Raw genomic sequence first — 13,659 nt, forward strand, 5'->3', positions numbered from 1 at the left:
CCTGTCGTGGAGCAGGGGTGGACAGATCACACAGAAGAGGTACTGGGACCTACCACTCCTTAGCATCGCCTCAGAGAGCTGGTGCCTAGTGGTGTGGCTGAGGGCAGGGACCTTCTCCTTACCATCTCTTTGACTGTCTTCATCCCAGGGTGACATGTCATCATCTGCTGAAGCTATTACTATCACTCGGGCAGCAGGGGAGGGAGCTTCCTGACATGGGGCAGGGCTGAAGGTTTAAAAACCAAACCAAGCGGGTAGCAAGGGGCACGAAGAGCCACTGGCCTGCTTCCTCAGTAATCCTTCCCCTCCCAAACTCAGAGGGACCCAGGAAATCTATGCTAGAGGCCGCAAGGACAGAGTCAAGCTTACAATGTTAAAAAACTCATTTTATCGCACTCTACAAAGGTGGCATTTTCATTTAAAAACCAGTGATTTCACCACATGACAGTGAGAGTTTGAAGTAAAGGGTGTGGGGGCTGCAGGTGTCAGAGCTATGAGGACCTCCACCCCACAGACGCAAGGGGAGCAAGCAGAGCCCATGGCTTTGTGCCCTCTCTGGGCTACAAGAAATGGGTTCTCTGGGACTACCAGCAAAGGGGTGTGACACCTACACAGAAGGAGAGAATAACCCACTTATGAATCTGTGGGCAGCACCCTCTGGCCTGGCTAGGCTGGAATTCAGACCAGATGCTCAGAGGACTCCCTCCTGCCCTTAAATCTAGGACTTCCCTAAGAAGCAGGAATCTGCTGACCCTTATCCCAAAGGAGAGAGGCAGTAAGGATAAAGGGCTTGCAGGGGGCATCATCCACACAGTCCTTCAGTTCACACTTCCATGCTTCAGCTACAGGAAAGACTGGAGCTATGGGTCTCTTCTACACAGAGCAAACACAGCAAGCAAGAAAACATGTGAGCCAGAGAAAACTGAACAATGCTCTGGACTCTGTGTGACTGAGAGTGCATGCCCAGCTAACAGCGGTGAGCACCACTGTGCACTGAATGTGCTTGGAAACTCATGCCCAGCTAACCATGGTGAGCACACTGGAATTCATGCCTAGCTAACAGTGGGGAACACCCATATGCATGGGGCAGTCGTGCTTAGGAACACAACACGGAACACAGCTGCCCTGCATATGCTGGGTGCTGAGTGGTGCTCAGCGCGGTTTGCTGGCTAACGCATTTTCTAGCATGCTGCATTTACCCAACATGAGGATGAGGCCAAAGCCCTGAGACAGCTGTGCCCCAGAACCAGACAGCAGAGGAGGGAAAGGCCTTAATTGAGTTGCCAGCCCAGTCAGTACTGGGAACCAGCAGCACCCTTGGTCATGGGGTCAAGCCCAGCCAGTGCACCAGGGAGCACAGGGAGCTGTTCTGAGGCCCACAGGGCTGGGTGGCCCCATCTCACCAATTCCAATTGACCATTACTGGCACCCTCCATGAATAGGCTGAGGAGTAGGCAGGCCATGGATGCTGCACTCCCTTTCTCCCGCTAGTGGAAGTCCCTGCTGGGCTGGGTGGTGGCACAGAGCAGGCCAGTGGGTGTGGGTTGCCAGCCCTGCCACTGCCTGGGCTGAGCCTAGTTGTGGGGAAGCCCAGAGGTTGTTGGCATGGCAGCTTCACTAGTACAAGCAAAAATGAACATACAAAAGAGTCAAAGAAACCTGCCTGGCTAAGTCCCAGGAGCAAAGCAGGGAGAGCTGCCAGCTAGTCCAAAGGCACAGGGCAGAGAGGAGAGCAATGCCTTAGGCACAGTGTGGGGAAGAGATGCTCCTTGGTCCACGTTCCAGGTGCCAACTGGTCTGAGCCTCAGGCACAGAGAGGGTTCTGACTGGTTAACCCATTATGGTGATATATAAACACTGGAAGACTGACAAAGCCTCATTAGCCTGTGGAAACCTTAGAGGATGGTCCCTTGTGGCAGGTGGGTGCTTGGCCTCCAGTGCCCCCATCCCATTTCATCCTGCTGTGTTGGGGACATGCCAGGTGGGGCCCAGCTCTGTGGTAGGCGCATGATGGACGAGCTGCCTCCTGGTGTGGGAGACACAAAGTCTGAAACACAAAAGGGCATGAGCCCCAGAGCTGTGAGAGGATGGCTGGGGGGGATGGGGCCAAGGGAGGAGACGGGGGGACGGGAGAGCAGGCAGAACTTGCAGGAGCCCTCTGGGTTGGGCCTATGAGTACCCCCGGCCACACTGCACCCTGGAGCATGTCTCTACAGGGAAATCTTGGGTGGGAGCAGAGGAGAAGAAATACGACAGAAAGCCCTTTACCTGCTGTGCCTTGAGTGCCCTCCTCGGTGCAGCTTGGAACAAAGAAGAGAGCACACATTACACCCTTCCGTGAAACAGGACTGCGGTGGCATCTGGCCATCAATGCCATGGGCACAACAAATACACAGGTCCTAAACCCATGGGGAGTCTCAGGCACGTGCAGGGAGCCCCACGCACTCGCCAGGGCAGATAAGATGAAAAGGCAATGTGTTGTTCACTGTAGCTGATCAGCCTGTGCTGTGACCTCCTCAGATCCCACAAGCCGAGCTGGCTCAGTGACAGCACCCACTCCATAAGAACCACCACACTGGGTCAGACCAAAGGCTCATCCAGCCCAGTATCCAGTCTTCCAACAGTGGCCAATGCCAGATGCTTCAGAAGGAATGAACAGAACAGGCAGTCATAGAGTGATTCATCTCTTGTCATCCAGTCCCAGTTTCTGGCAATCAAAAGCTAGGGACACCCAAAGCATGGTGCTGCATCCCTGACTATCTTGGCTAATAGCCATTGATGGACCTAAACTCCATGAACTCATCTATTTGAACCCCGTTATAGTTTTGGCCTTCACAACATCGCCTGGCAACAAGTTCCACGGGTTGTGTGCGCGTTCTGTGAAGAAATACTTCCTTTTGTTTGTTTTAAATCTGCTGCCTATTAATTTCATTAGGTAGCCCCTGGTTCTTGTGTAATGTGAAGGAGTAAATAACACTTCCTGATTTACTCTCTCCACACCAGTCATGATTTTATAGCCCTCTGTCATATCCCCCATTAGTTGTCTCTTTTCCAAGCTGAAAAGTCCCAGTCTTTTTACTCTCTCCTCCAGAGAGAAGGGGGATTGTATGAAGCACTGCACTGCCTCACAGTTACAATTTATCAAGGTTTGTGATGGACTCACCATCAATGGTAATTTCTAAATCAAGAAATTATTGTGGGGCAGGTCTCTGGCCTGTGTTATACAGGAGGTCAGATTAGAGGATTAGAATAACTCACAGACAGACATGGTCTGCAGGATCTCCTCGTGCACCGGTCACTGTGGTGGCTGGGCAGGTTATTTCAGTCTCACAGCTCCTCCCCATCTAGTGTCATAAATGTGGTATCATCCCCATTCCTCGGAGAGCTTTAATGAAGACTCTATATGAGCCCAGACCTCACCGCAAACCCTGGGTCCCCAAATGCACAGACTCTGCTGGGTTAATTATCCTTCAGTCGGGGCTCAGGGCACCGACTGAGCCATGTTCCTGGACAAGACAATCTCAGGCAAGAGTTTTGGAGCTATAGTATCAAAGGTTTCCCCAAACTCCAAGGAGTGCCCTCTTCCCCACCTTCAGGGTGCCCCCTATCTGCAGGTCTTCCCCCCACTCCATCATGGCTCCCTAACTCTGCACATTCTGTGACTAATTTAAACAATCAAACCAATGTGGCCTGTTGAAATCTGTTCTTTACAAGCTCCCGCCCTGCTCTGGCTGCACCGGCTTTCATTCCTCTTTAGCTTCCTCACTACCCATAGTGCAGAGAATTCTGCTGCCCTGCCCGAAGAGTGCATCTCTTACTCCTGAGGACATTCTGCACCAAAAAAATAAAAATTCTATGCCAAAAATATAAAAATTCTGTGCACAGTATTTTAAAATTCTGCAAAATTCTGCAGAAGTTATTTGTCAAAAAAATGTGGAGGATCCAGCATAGCATTGGGGAGCACAGGTCACTGGCTGCACAGACATTGGAGATCACTGTGCAGCTCCCCCCAGGACACTGACTCAGCAGTGAGGCTGCACCCAACCCTGACACAGTGCAAGGATCCGGCCTGCCCCAGAAACACTCCAGGGCAGTGCCCCTCTGTGCCAGGGTACCAGGTGTGGGCGGGCAGGCTCAGCAAGACAGGGCACAAGTGTGGAGGGGCTTAGTGTGGGGGGATCCAGGTGGGGGTTGAGAGGGTTCTATGTGGGGCAATCTGGGTGCGGGCAGCTCAGTGCGGGATCTGGGTGCGGGAGGGATCTGGATGCACAGGGGCTTGTTGTGAGGGGTTCTGGGTGCAATGGTAATGGGACTTTGCAGGGGGTCCAGGTGGAGATGGTTGGGGCTCAGTGGGAGGGGTCTGGGTGTGGGGGGAATAGAGCTTGGCAGGGGAGTAAAGGTGTGAGGGGGCTCAGTGGAGGGTCCAGATGCAGCTGGTTGGGGCTTGGTTGGGTGCGGATCTGGGTGTGGGTGGCTTGTCAGGGTGATCCAGGTGCAGGGGGAGTGGGGCTCATCAGCATGGGGGATGGGTTCTGAGTGCAGGGCTGTGAAGCTTCGTGGGAGGGTCTGGGTATGAGGGGGGTCTGGATGCACAGCAGTTGGGTGAATGGGGGAGCAGCTCCCTGTACAGGGATCCCACCCCCTGCAGTTGAGGAGTGATGGGTGCAGGAAGTGGGGCGATGGGGGGTGGTTGCAGAGCTTCCTTCAGCTTGGGGAGAAATCGGGGGTGGGTCTGACCCAGCCCCAGATGCCATGCAAGGGAAGAGGAAGTCCAATCCTCCTCAGCCCAGCCGAGACTAGCAGCTGAACCTGGCACAGGGTAGGCGCCACCAGCTGGGTCTTCCCCAGTCCCGCCTCCTGCCCCACAATGATTTACCTCTCTGCCAGCTGCCCTGGGCCCCCAAAACATACTGCTGGGGAGGGTCACATGACCAGTCTTGTGGCTTCTCTTTGCTTCCCTGTCAGAAAGTAATTTTTCTGCAGGGAAGCAAAGAAATCTGCGGGGGACATAAATTCTGTGCATGCACAGTGGCGCAGAATTCCCCCAGGAGTAGAATCTCTGGGGCGTTAGCATTCAGCACTGCTCCACAGGGACTTCTCCAAAGGAAGACGAAGCCACAGAGACAACCTCTCTTCCCCACAAATGTTTGTTTCAATGCAGTTCCCCTTTGATATCTGACTATGCCAGTAAAGCTAACGGCACTCCTGGAACAGGCTGGAGCAGGACGCACAGCTGACATCTTCATAGGGAGGAGAAATTGGAGCACTCATCTCATCTAAAGACAGGAAATGGCCCCACCTCCTCAGGCTTCAGGATAGCTCTGGGCTTGGGTGGGCCCCGCTATCCTATGGTCACCTACCCAGAAAAGGTTTCATCGAGATCATCGTCTTCCTCCTCCTCATCATCCTCCTGGCAAATCAAGAAAGAGGAAAGCTTCAATCCCAATAGATGACTCCGTCTGGGGTATTGCTCCCACTCAGCAACATGGCCCCAATGACCTTGCCACACCTCCTACATGCAGGCCTGATACCCCGGACACACCTCCCACGCGCGGCCCTAAGCTACAGGACAATAAACCCCTGAAGCTTTGCACTTGAAAAGGGCACTGTCTTTTCCTGGGAATCAGCATGGTGAGAACATAAGAAAGGCCATACTGGGTCAGACGAAGGGTCCATCCAGCCCAGTATCCTGTCTACTGACAGTGGCCAATGCCATGTGCCCCAGAGGGAGTGAACCTAACAGGTAATGATCTAGTGATATCTCTCCTGCCATCCATTTCCACCCTCTGACAAACAGAGGCTAGGGACACCATTCCTTACCCATCCTGGCTAATAGCCGTTAATGGACAACCTCCATGAATTTATCCATTCTTTTTTAAACCCTATTATAGTCCCAGTCTTCACAACCTCCTCGGGCAAGGAGTTCCACAGGTTGACTGTGCGCTGAGCGAAGAAGAAGGTCCTTTTATTTGTTTTAAACCTGCTACCCATTAATTTCGTTTGGTGACCCCTAGTTCTTATATTATGGGAACAAGTAAATAACTTTTCCTTATTCACTTTCTCCACACCACTCATGATTTTATAGACCTCTATCCTATCCCCCCTTAGTCTCCTCTTTTCCAAGCTGAAAAGTCCTAGCCTCTTTAATCTCTCCTCATATGGGACCCGTTCCAAACCCCTAATCATTTTAGTTGCTCTTTTCTGAACCTTTTCTAATGCCAGTCTATCTTTTTTGAGATGAGGGGACCACATCTGTATGCAGTATTCAAGATGTGGGCATACCATGGATTTATATAAGGGCAATAAGATATTCTCCATCTTATTCTCTACCCCTTTTTTAATGATTCCTAACATCCCGTTTGCTTTTTTGACTGCCGCTGCACACTGCGTGGATGTCTTCAGAGAACTATCCATGATGACTCCAAGATCTTTCTCCTGATTAGTTGTAGCTAAATTAGCCCCCATCATATTGTATGTATAGTTGGGGTTATTTTTTCCAATGTGCATTACTTTACATTTATCCACATTAAATTTCATTTGCCATTTTGATGCCCAATCACTTAGTTTTGTGAGATCTTTTTGAAGTTCTTCACAGTCTGCTTTGGTCTTAACTATCTTGAGCAGTTTAGTATCATCTGCAAACTTTGCCACCTCACTGTTTACCCCTTTCTCCAGATCATTTATGAATAAGTTGAATAGGATTGGTCGTAGGACTGACCCTTGGGGAACACCACTAGTTACCCCTCTCCATTCTGAAAATTTACGATTTATTCCTACCCTTTGTTCCCTGTCTTTTTGTTGGATCATATTAAAGAAGTTCTGTATTAAAATCACAAATGAGTTTGATTCTCCATAGTTTAAATTTCAGGGTATTACTAATTAAGAGGTCTCTTGGTTTTTGGTGCTGTTTCTCTCCCTCTATGTGTGAAATTTGCAAGCTGCTAATTGTGTTAGTACATTCTAAGACAGAGTCTGTTCTCAAAGCAATTCTTTGTAACAACAACTACTCACACAGAGAGAAACTCAAAGCAATACTCTGTAACAACAGAAACAGCACCCAGAGATTTCCCGCCCTTTTGTTGTATTCATCTCGCTTTGTTAACAATTGTGATTAAAATAGAGATACAGGATGTATGTGGATGGATGCTTGGTGTGGATAATAACTGAGTGATCAGGGAGGTGCCAGCCTAAGAATCCAGTGTCCATCGGCTGAAGAAGGCGTCAAGTGGAAATAACCAGAGGACCCCTGGAGGGCAGACTGGAATCCACCCAACAGCCTCAAGAATGGGAGAACCAAAGAACAAGATAACATCTGGCAGCACGGAGCCATCAGGAATGTGCCATCTGCTGATTGATTCAGCAACAGCATGATGAAGCAATTCCCATAGACTGGCATAGGAAGAAATTCTTATAAAAATGGACTCTAGAAAGTGAGAACTTTGGAGTCTGATTCTGCAAACCAACTTTCAGGAGCATCAGATGAACATCTGACAAGGCCCTGCTCCCTCCTCATGTCCAGACCACCTGGCCAGTGGCGTGGCATGAGCAACTCTAAGGCTGGTAACTATGATAACAACCTTGCAGAACCTGTGTGTGTGTGTGTATGAATGAACGTGTGAATAAATATGAAATTGAATGGAATGTTATAGCTATAACTAACTGCTCACTATGATTCTTTCTGTATTCACAGTAAATGTGGCATTTTGCCTTTTCCCCTTTAATAAGATCCCGCTGGTTTTTATTTTATTGGTATAACATTTTAACCAGTTCTAAATCCATGAAAGGATCTTCCCTCTTATCCCATGACAACTTAATTTACTTAAGAGCCTTTTGTGAGGGTCCTGGCACTGTGAACCACAGCTTAGCCTGCAAGTGTGCGTGGTGAAATTGTTTGGGCTAGGGCACAAAGGAAAGGCCATGTGCTTGGAGGGGAGAGGACACAGAATTCCTACCCTGCCTCTCTTGGTGCCCAAAGGAGACCACAGAGTACTTGCACTTGGGGTCTGAACTGGGGCATGAGTTAGTAGACTTGCATCAGAGAAGCCCGTTACACACAGAATAAGGCTGTCCAGAGAGCACAACAGGGCCTGGTGCTCATAGGATTATAGAATTGTAGGACTAGAAGGGACCTCAAGAGGTCATCTAGTCCAGTTCCCTGGCCTCATGGAAGGTCTAAGTATTATCTAGACCATCCCTGACAGGTGTTTGTCTAACCCGCTCTTAAACATTTCTAAGGATGGAGATTCCACAACTTCTCTAGGCAATTTATTCCAGTGCTTAATCACCCTGAGAGTTAAGAAGTTTTTCCTAATGTTCAACTTAAAAAACCCTTGCTGCAATTTAAGACCATTACTTCTTGTCCAATCCTCAGAAGTTAAGAAGAACAATTTTTCTCCCTCCTTCTTGAACAACCTTTTATGTATTTGAAAACTGTTATGTCCCCTCCCAATATTCTCTTCTCCAGACTACACAAACCCAATTTTTTTCAATTTTCCCTCATAGGTCATGTTTTCTAGACCTTTAATCAGTTTTGTTACTCTTCTCTGGACTTTCTCAAATTTGTCTACATCTTTCCTGAAATGTAGCACCCAGAACTAGACACAATACTCCAGCTGAGGCCTAATCAGCAGAGAATAGAGCAGAAGAATTAATTCTCCTGTCTTGCTTCCAACACTCCTGCTAATACATCCCAGAATGAAGTTTGCTTTTTTTGCAACAGTGTTCCACTCTTCACTCATATTTAGCTTGTGATCCACTATGACCCCCAAATCCCTTTCTGGGCAGTCATTTCCCATTTTGTATGTGTGCAGCAGATTGTTCCTTCCTAAGTGGAGTACTTTGTATTTGTCCTTATTGAGTTTCATCCTATTTACTTTAGACCATTTCTCCAGTTTGTGCAGATCATTTTGAATTTTAATCCTGTCCTCCAAAGCACTTGCAACCCCTCCCAGCTTGGTATCATCCGCAAACTTTATAAGTGTAATCTCTATGCCATTATCTAAATCACTGATGAAAATATTGACCAGAACCAGACCCAAAACTGATCCCTAAGGAACCCCACTCAATATGCCCTTCCAGCTTGACTGCAATCCTGGACCTGCTAGGGCCTCACATGACAGCTTCCACAGCAAGCACCGCTCAACAAACCCCTGTCCTGCCCCATCCCTGAAAGTCAGTTAAAGGACTCATAGAGCATAGAGCTCACCCTCCTCCTGCACCAGAGCCTGCCACGCTGCTCGGCTCTGTCCAGCACATGAGAGGGCTCAGGAGTCAGCAGCACAAGCCAAGCGGGGGGGAGGGGGGGCTGTCTCAGCCAGGGGGAGACAGCAGGGGAGGAATTGCTTTTCCCTAGCATTCTGACCTTCCCTGATGCCCAGTGACCGGAATCCCAGCCCTGGATATACCTGGGGGGAGCCAGGCCCAGCTGCAATGCTCTCTACTGTGGTGGGGATTGGCAGACCAGACTCTTCGCTACCCCAGGAGGACTCAGTCTGCACCTTACAGGGGCAATGATCTGGATATACTGTACCTCAAAGTGGTGTTTGAATGGGGTGCTCCCCATGGGGACCGGAGCTGGCTCACTTGTGCTGCCTGGCCTGTTGCTCTCCAGGGTACACTCAGGGTGGGACTGTTTCTGCACAGAACCTGAAACAGGGTGAAAGACACAGAGACAGAGCCTGGGAGTCCTGGGGGCAGGTGAGGAAGATACCTTAGAACAGGGGTCGGCAACCTATGGCACGTGTGCCAAAGACGGCAAGCTAGCCGATTTTTAATGGCACGCTGCTGCCTGCCGGGTCCCAGGCGCTGGCCCTGCTCAGCCCGCTGCCAAACCCAGGCTGGCAGCGGGCTGAGCGGGGCCGGCAGCTGGGGGACCCTGGCAGGCAGCAGCATGCCATTAAAAATCCTGCCCACCCCAGCCCGCTCTTCTCTGCCCCGCCCCCCGCGAGGGCAGGGTGAAGAAGCTTGGTCCTGCTGGCTACTGCGGCAGGGCAGGCAAGGTCCCCCCCTCCCCCGCCTCTTCCCCCAGCATGCGGGGTTCCTGCCCCTCCTCCTCTCCCTGCCGCCAATCAGCTGATGGCCCTTGCGCAGGACGGGGAGAAGCAGAGCCGCAGTGCGCTCGCTGCTCCAGGGAGGAGGCGGAGAAGATGTGGGGATGGGGCCTTGGGGAAATGGGGGTGGAATCAGGGCATATCCCCTCCAGCCCCCTGCCGTGAGCCGCTCTGGGTAGGGAGCTGGGAGCACCCCCACGACCCTGGCCTATACCCCCAGCCCTCTGCCCTGACCCCTGCACCCCCCCACACCCCAGCCTCCTGCCCTGCAACCCCCCACAACCCCAGCCCTGACTCCAGCCCCCCTACGCATACCCAGCCCCCCACACCCCATGCCCTGACTCCTGTACCCTCCTCACACACCCCCAGCTCCCTTCCCTGACTCCTGCACCCCCCACATATACCCAGCCCCCCATGCCCTGACTCTTGCACCCCCCACATTCCCACCCCCACCCTGAGCACCAAATGGGAGCTCCTGCACCCCACCCCCCACATTCCCACCTGCACCCCTCGCACCAAATGGGAGCTGCCCAGGTAGGCACTCCACACCCACACCTCCTGCCCCAACCCTGAGCCCCCTCCCTCATTCTAGCTCCTGGCCAGACCCTACACCCCATCCCCCAGCCTGCTCCTTCACCCCCAGCCCTGTGCTCAGTGCACTCCCACCCTCAGCTCAGTGCAGAGAGAGAGAGGAAGAGAATGGGCTAGAACCAGGGGGAAGGTAGGTATCCACTCTATGTGGGCAGGCCGGGATCCCAGAACGGCAGCGGGCTGAGCGGGGCCAGCAGCCGGGATCCTGGCTGGCAGGAGCTGGAGGACGGAATACCAGAACGGCAGCGGGCTGAGCCACTCAGCCCACTGCTGGTCTGGGGTCCCGGCCACCAGCCCTGCTCAGCCCGCTGCCGGTCTGGGGTTCTGGCTGCTGGCCCCTTGCCAGCTGGGGTCCTGGCCACAGGCCCCACTCAGCCTGCTGCCGGCCTAGGTGAATGGAACCCCAGGCTGGCAGCGGGCTGAGCGGGCCAGTGGCGTAAGATCAGCATTTTAAATGAAGCTTCTTAAACATTTTGAAAACCTTGTTTACTTTACATACAACAATAGTTTAGTTATATAATATATAGACTTATTGTGAGAGACCTTCTAAAAAACTGGCATGCGAAACCTTAAATTAAAGTGAATAAATGAAGACTTGGCACACCACTTCTGAAAGGTTGCCGACCCCTGCCTTAGAACCTGCTCAGGGGAGAAGGAGGCTGGGAATCCAAGGCCCAGGGACAGGTTTCATGTGGGCTCCCAGGGGTCTCCAGGGTTTCAAGCTGCATCTAAAGTCAGCAGATGGGGGAAGTGTTAAATGATTAAAGCCAAGCTGGGAACTGCCACTGCCAGAGATCCAGGGACTTAGGTGGGGGTCGAAAGGGGCCCAGGCTTGCTGGCTCAGAGAAGGCTGCTCTTCATGCTGTGGTGTATTTCCCCAGCAAGTGCAGGGAGCAGCCCTGGTCAGTCCCAAGGGGAGTCCTGGGCTGGTCCGAGGGAGGTGTCAGGGGACAGTTCTCTCCTACCTGCCTGCGCTGCTTCCCAGTGATCTAGCGCCACCTGGAAGGCCTGAGCCACAGTCCGAGTCACAGCTTGGGCCTATATGCAAGAGAAACAAGGGGATCAATAATGAGGCAGCCTGCCTGCACCCCTCCTGCACTAGCACTCCCTCCCGCCAGAACCTCCTGCTCACCCAGAACCTCTACAAGTGCCCCATGTGCCCCAGGGCCAGCACCCCTTAACCTGCCAGTGTCCCTTGCCCACAAAGCCCCAGCATCCTTGCCCCCACCTCCCCCATGCCCCTTGGCCACAAACCCATCATCTTTTCCTTCAGCACCCCTACCACCCACAACGTCCAGCACGCCCAGAGCTGAAAGGGAGGAGAAAGAAAGTAAGGTAGAGTCCTCCAGGGAGGGGGTGTGTCAGAGCCTACACAGAGTGCCTGTTCCCCAGGGAGGAGTGATCAGGTCTGCAGGGCACTGGGGAAAGGCACAAGCATAGTGAAGTGTCAGGAACAGAACAGAGTCCTGGGATCACTAGGCTGTGGGGATGGGGATCAGGGTAATATTGCATTCATTGCTTTCATAAATTCACAGGGCACTGGCCAGTCCAGAAGGGACTAGCCAGTTTCCTGGGGTGGGGGGCAGCAATAGACGGTGCTGTAGTCGGTGGGCCTATGGGGGAAAACCAGTCCCACACCCCAACTCCCTCCTCCCAGGAACTTCTTCTCTCTCGCCCACTCCCTCTCCAGCTGAGAAGCACCAGGGGCTGGAGGGCTCATAACTACATGAGCAACAGGGGCTGGCAGTTGAAGGCCTAGCCAATAGAAGGTGCAGGTCAGCTGGGAACAGCAGACTCTTTAGGTGGGAAGGGGGAAGGCTGAGGGGCTGGGATGAAGTGGGAATTTTCTGTAATATTTTTATGGAGCCTGTGTGTGCCTCAGTTTCCCCCTGTACTTTGCTTTGCTACCCAGTGGGTTACAAAGGGTTAACACTGCTCTTTTGGCAGAGTAGGAGACATGAGGTGTGTGTGTGTGTGTGTGTGTGTGTGTGTGTGTCACACCCTACACATACTATAATAGTCTTTGTGCAAAATATGTCTTGTGAGGTATCATTTAAAAACTAGTAACAGATTGATCATCAATATTCTTGTGGAGTGTATGTTCGGAATCTGTATTAAGAGTTATGAACATGAGCTGAAATTATAACTACAATGTGTTTACCAGACAAGTCTGGACGGGGGTAAACTGTTTTCTCAAAGACACAGGACAAGCTGACGCCTCTAGCCAGCTGTCATCAAAGGTGATTGGCAATCACTGGTCAAGTGGCCATTCTTTGGCAACAAAGGGGGGCAGGAACAGATCAGTCTGCATTTTAGCAAACAACAACTTGGAACCTCTTTCACCTTGAGCCTCCATGTCTCTGTCCTCACAGCTGGAATGAGCTTTATTTAGGGGTTACCCTCGGGAAAATGCATTTCAAAGGGTAACTATAAAAGTGAGGGACACAAACACCCCAGGTTCATTCTCTCTCACCTAAGATGACAAAGGAAGCAGCCCTTTGACTTTGGGAGGAGATCCTGAGCTGAGAATTTGGTCAGCCCTGTTGCTGGGAACATGTGGTAAGGATTTTACCTTGAACCATGTCTAGCTTATAAAGTTTTAGCTACTAGAAAGCATTTTATCTTTTGAAGGGTTAATGTCTAGCTATTCCACCTGGAAGCAGGCGGGGCACACCCTGACTGTCTCCTAGGAGCAATGCACACATTGCTCTATCCAAGGACAAGGGCTAGATATGAACCCTGAGAACTTGATTGTTTGGACAGCAACTGTGGGAGGTTTTTTTAGCCTGGGCTCAAGGCCTGAGAACCAGGATTGTAGTAGATAGAGGATGGTAACTAAGCATATGAATCAACGTCATACATTCCTTTGTGTAGCAGTGTGTAATGCTTAGGGGGAGAAATATAATAAAAGGAGAAGGTGGAAGGCAGGGGGGGCAGAACAGCCCATCTCCGCTGACCAGCCTGCTTGCTTGCAAAAAGCTGTGTTCTGTCTCATCACTGAACCGCAACAATCTTTATT

At 51.4% G+C, this 13,659-nt stretch overlaps 1 protein-coding gene across 5 annotated transcripts in view; it reads right to left on the reverse strand.

Moving 5' to 3' along the window:
- Positions 1-365: 365 nt before the first annotated feature.
- LOC311517923 (low density lipoprotein receptor adapter protein 1-like) overlaps positions 366-13,659 on the reverse strand; it is a 31,899-nt gene continuing 18,605 nt past the window's right edge. The window contains exons 5-10 of one of the 5 annotated variants that reach the window (XR_014710820.1): positions 11,606-11,678; positions 9,530-9,645; positions 5,361-5,410; positions 3,259-3,344; positions 2,269-2,640; positions 1,930-2,047 (exon numbers count right to left, since the gene is read on the reverse strand). Coding sequence is in view for 2 of the 5 variants with exons in the window: in XM_084623216.1 (XP_084479342.1) it covers positions 1,896-2,047; positions 2,269-2,300; positions 5,361-5,410; positions 9,530-9,645; positions 11,606-11,678 (423 nt within the window). In the remaining 3 variants the exon portion in view is untranslated. Of the gene's footprint in view, positions 2,048-2,268; positions 3,345-5,360; positions 5,411-9,529; positions 9,646-11,605; positions 11,679-13,659 lie in introns of all 5 variants that reach the window. The other 4 variants (XM_084623216.1, XR_014710819.1, XR_014710821.1 and 1 more) reach the window with 4 other exon arrangements.

This window comes from Lepidochelys olivacea (genome assembly GCF_965140295.1).
Source record: "Lepidochelys olivacea isolate rLepOli2 genome assembly, chromosome: 3".
Lineage (NCBI taxonomy): Eukaryota > Metazoa > Chordata > Testudines > Cheloniidae > Lepidochelys > Lepidochelys olivacea.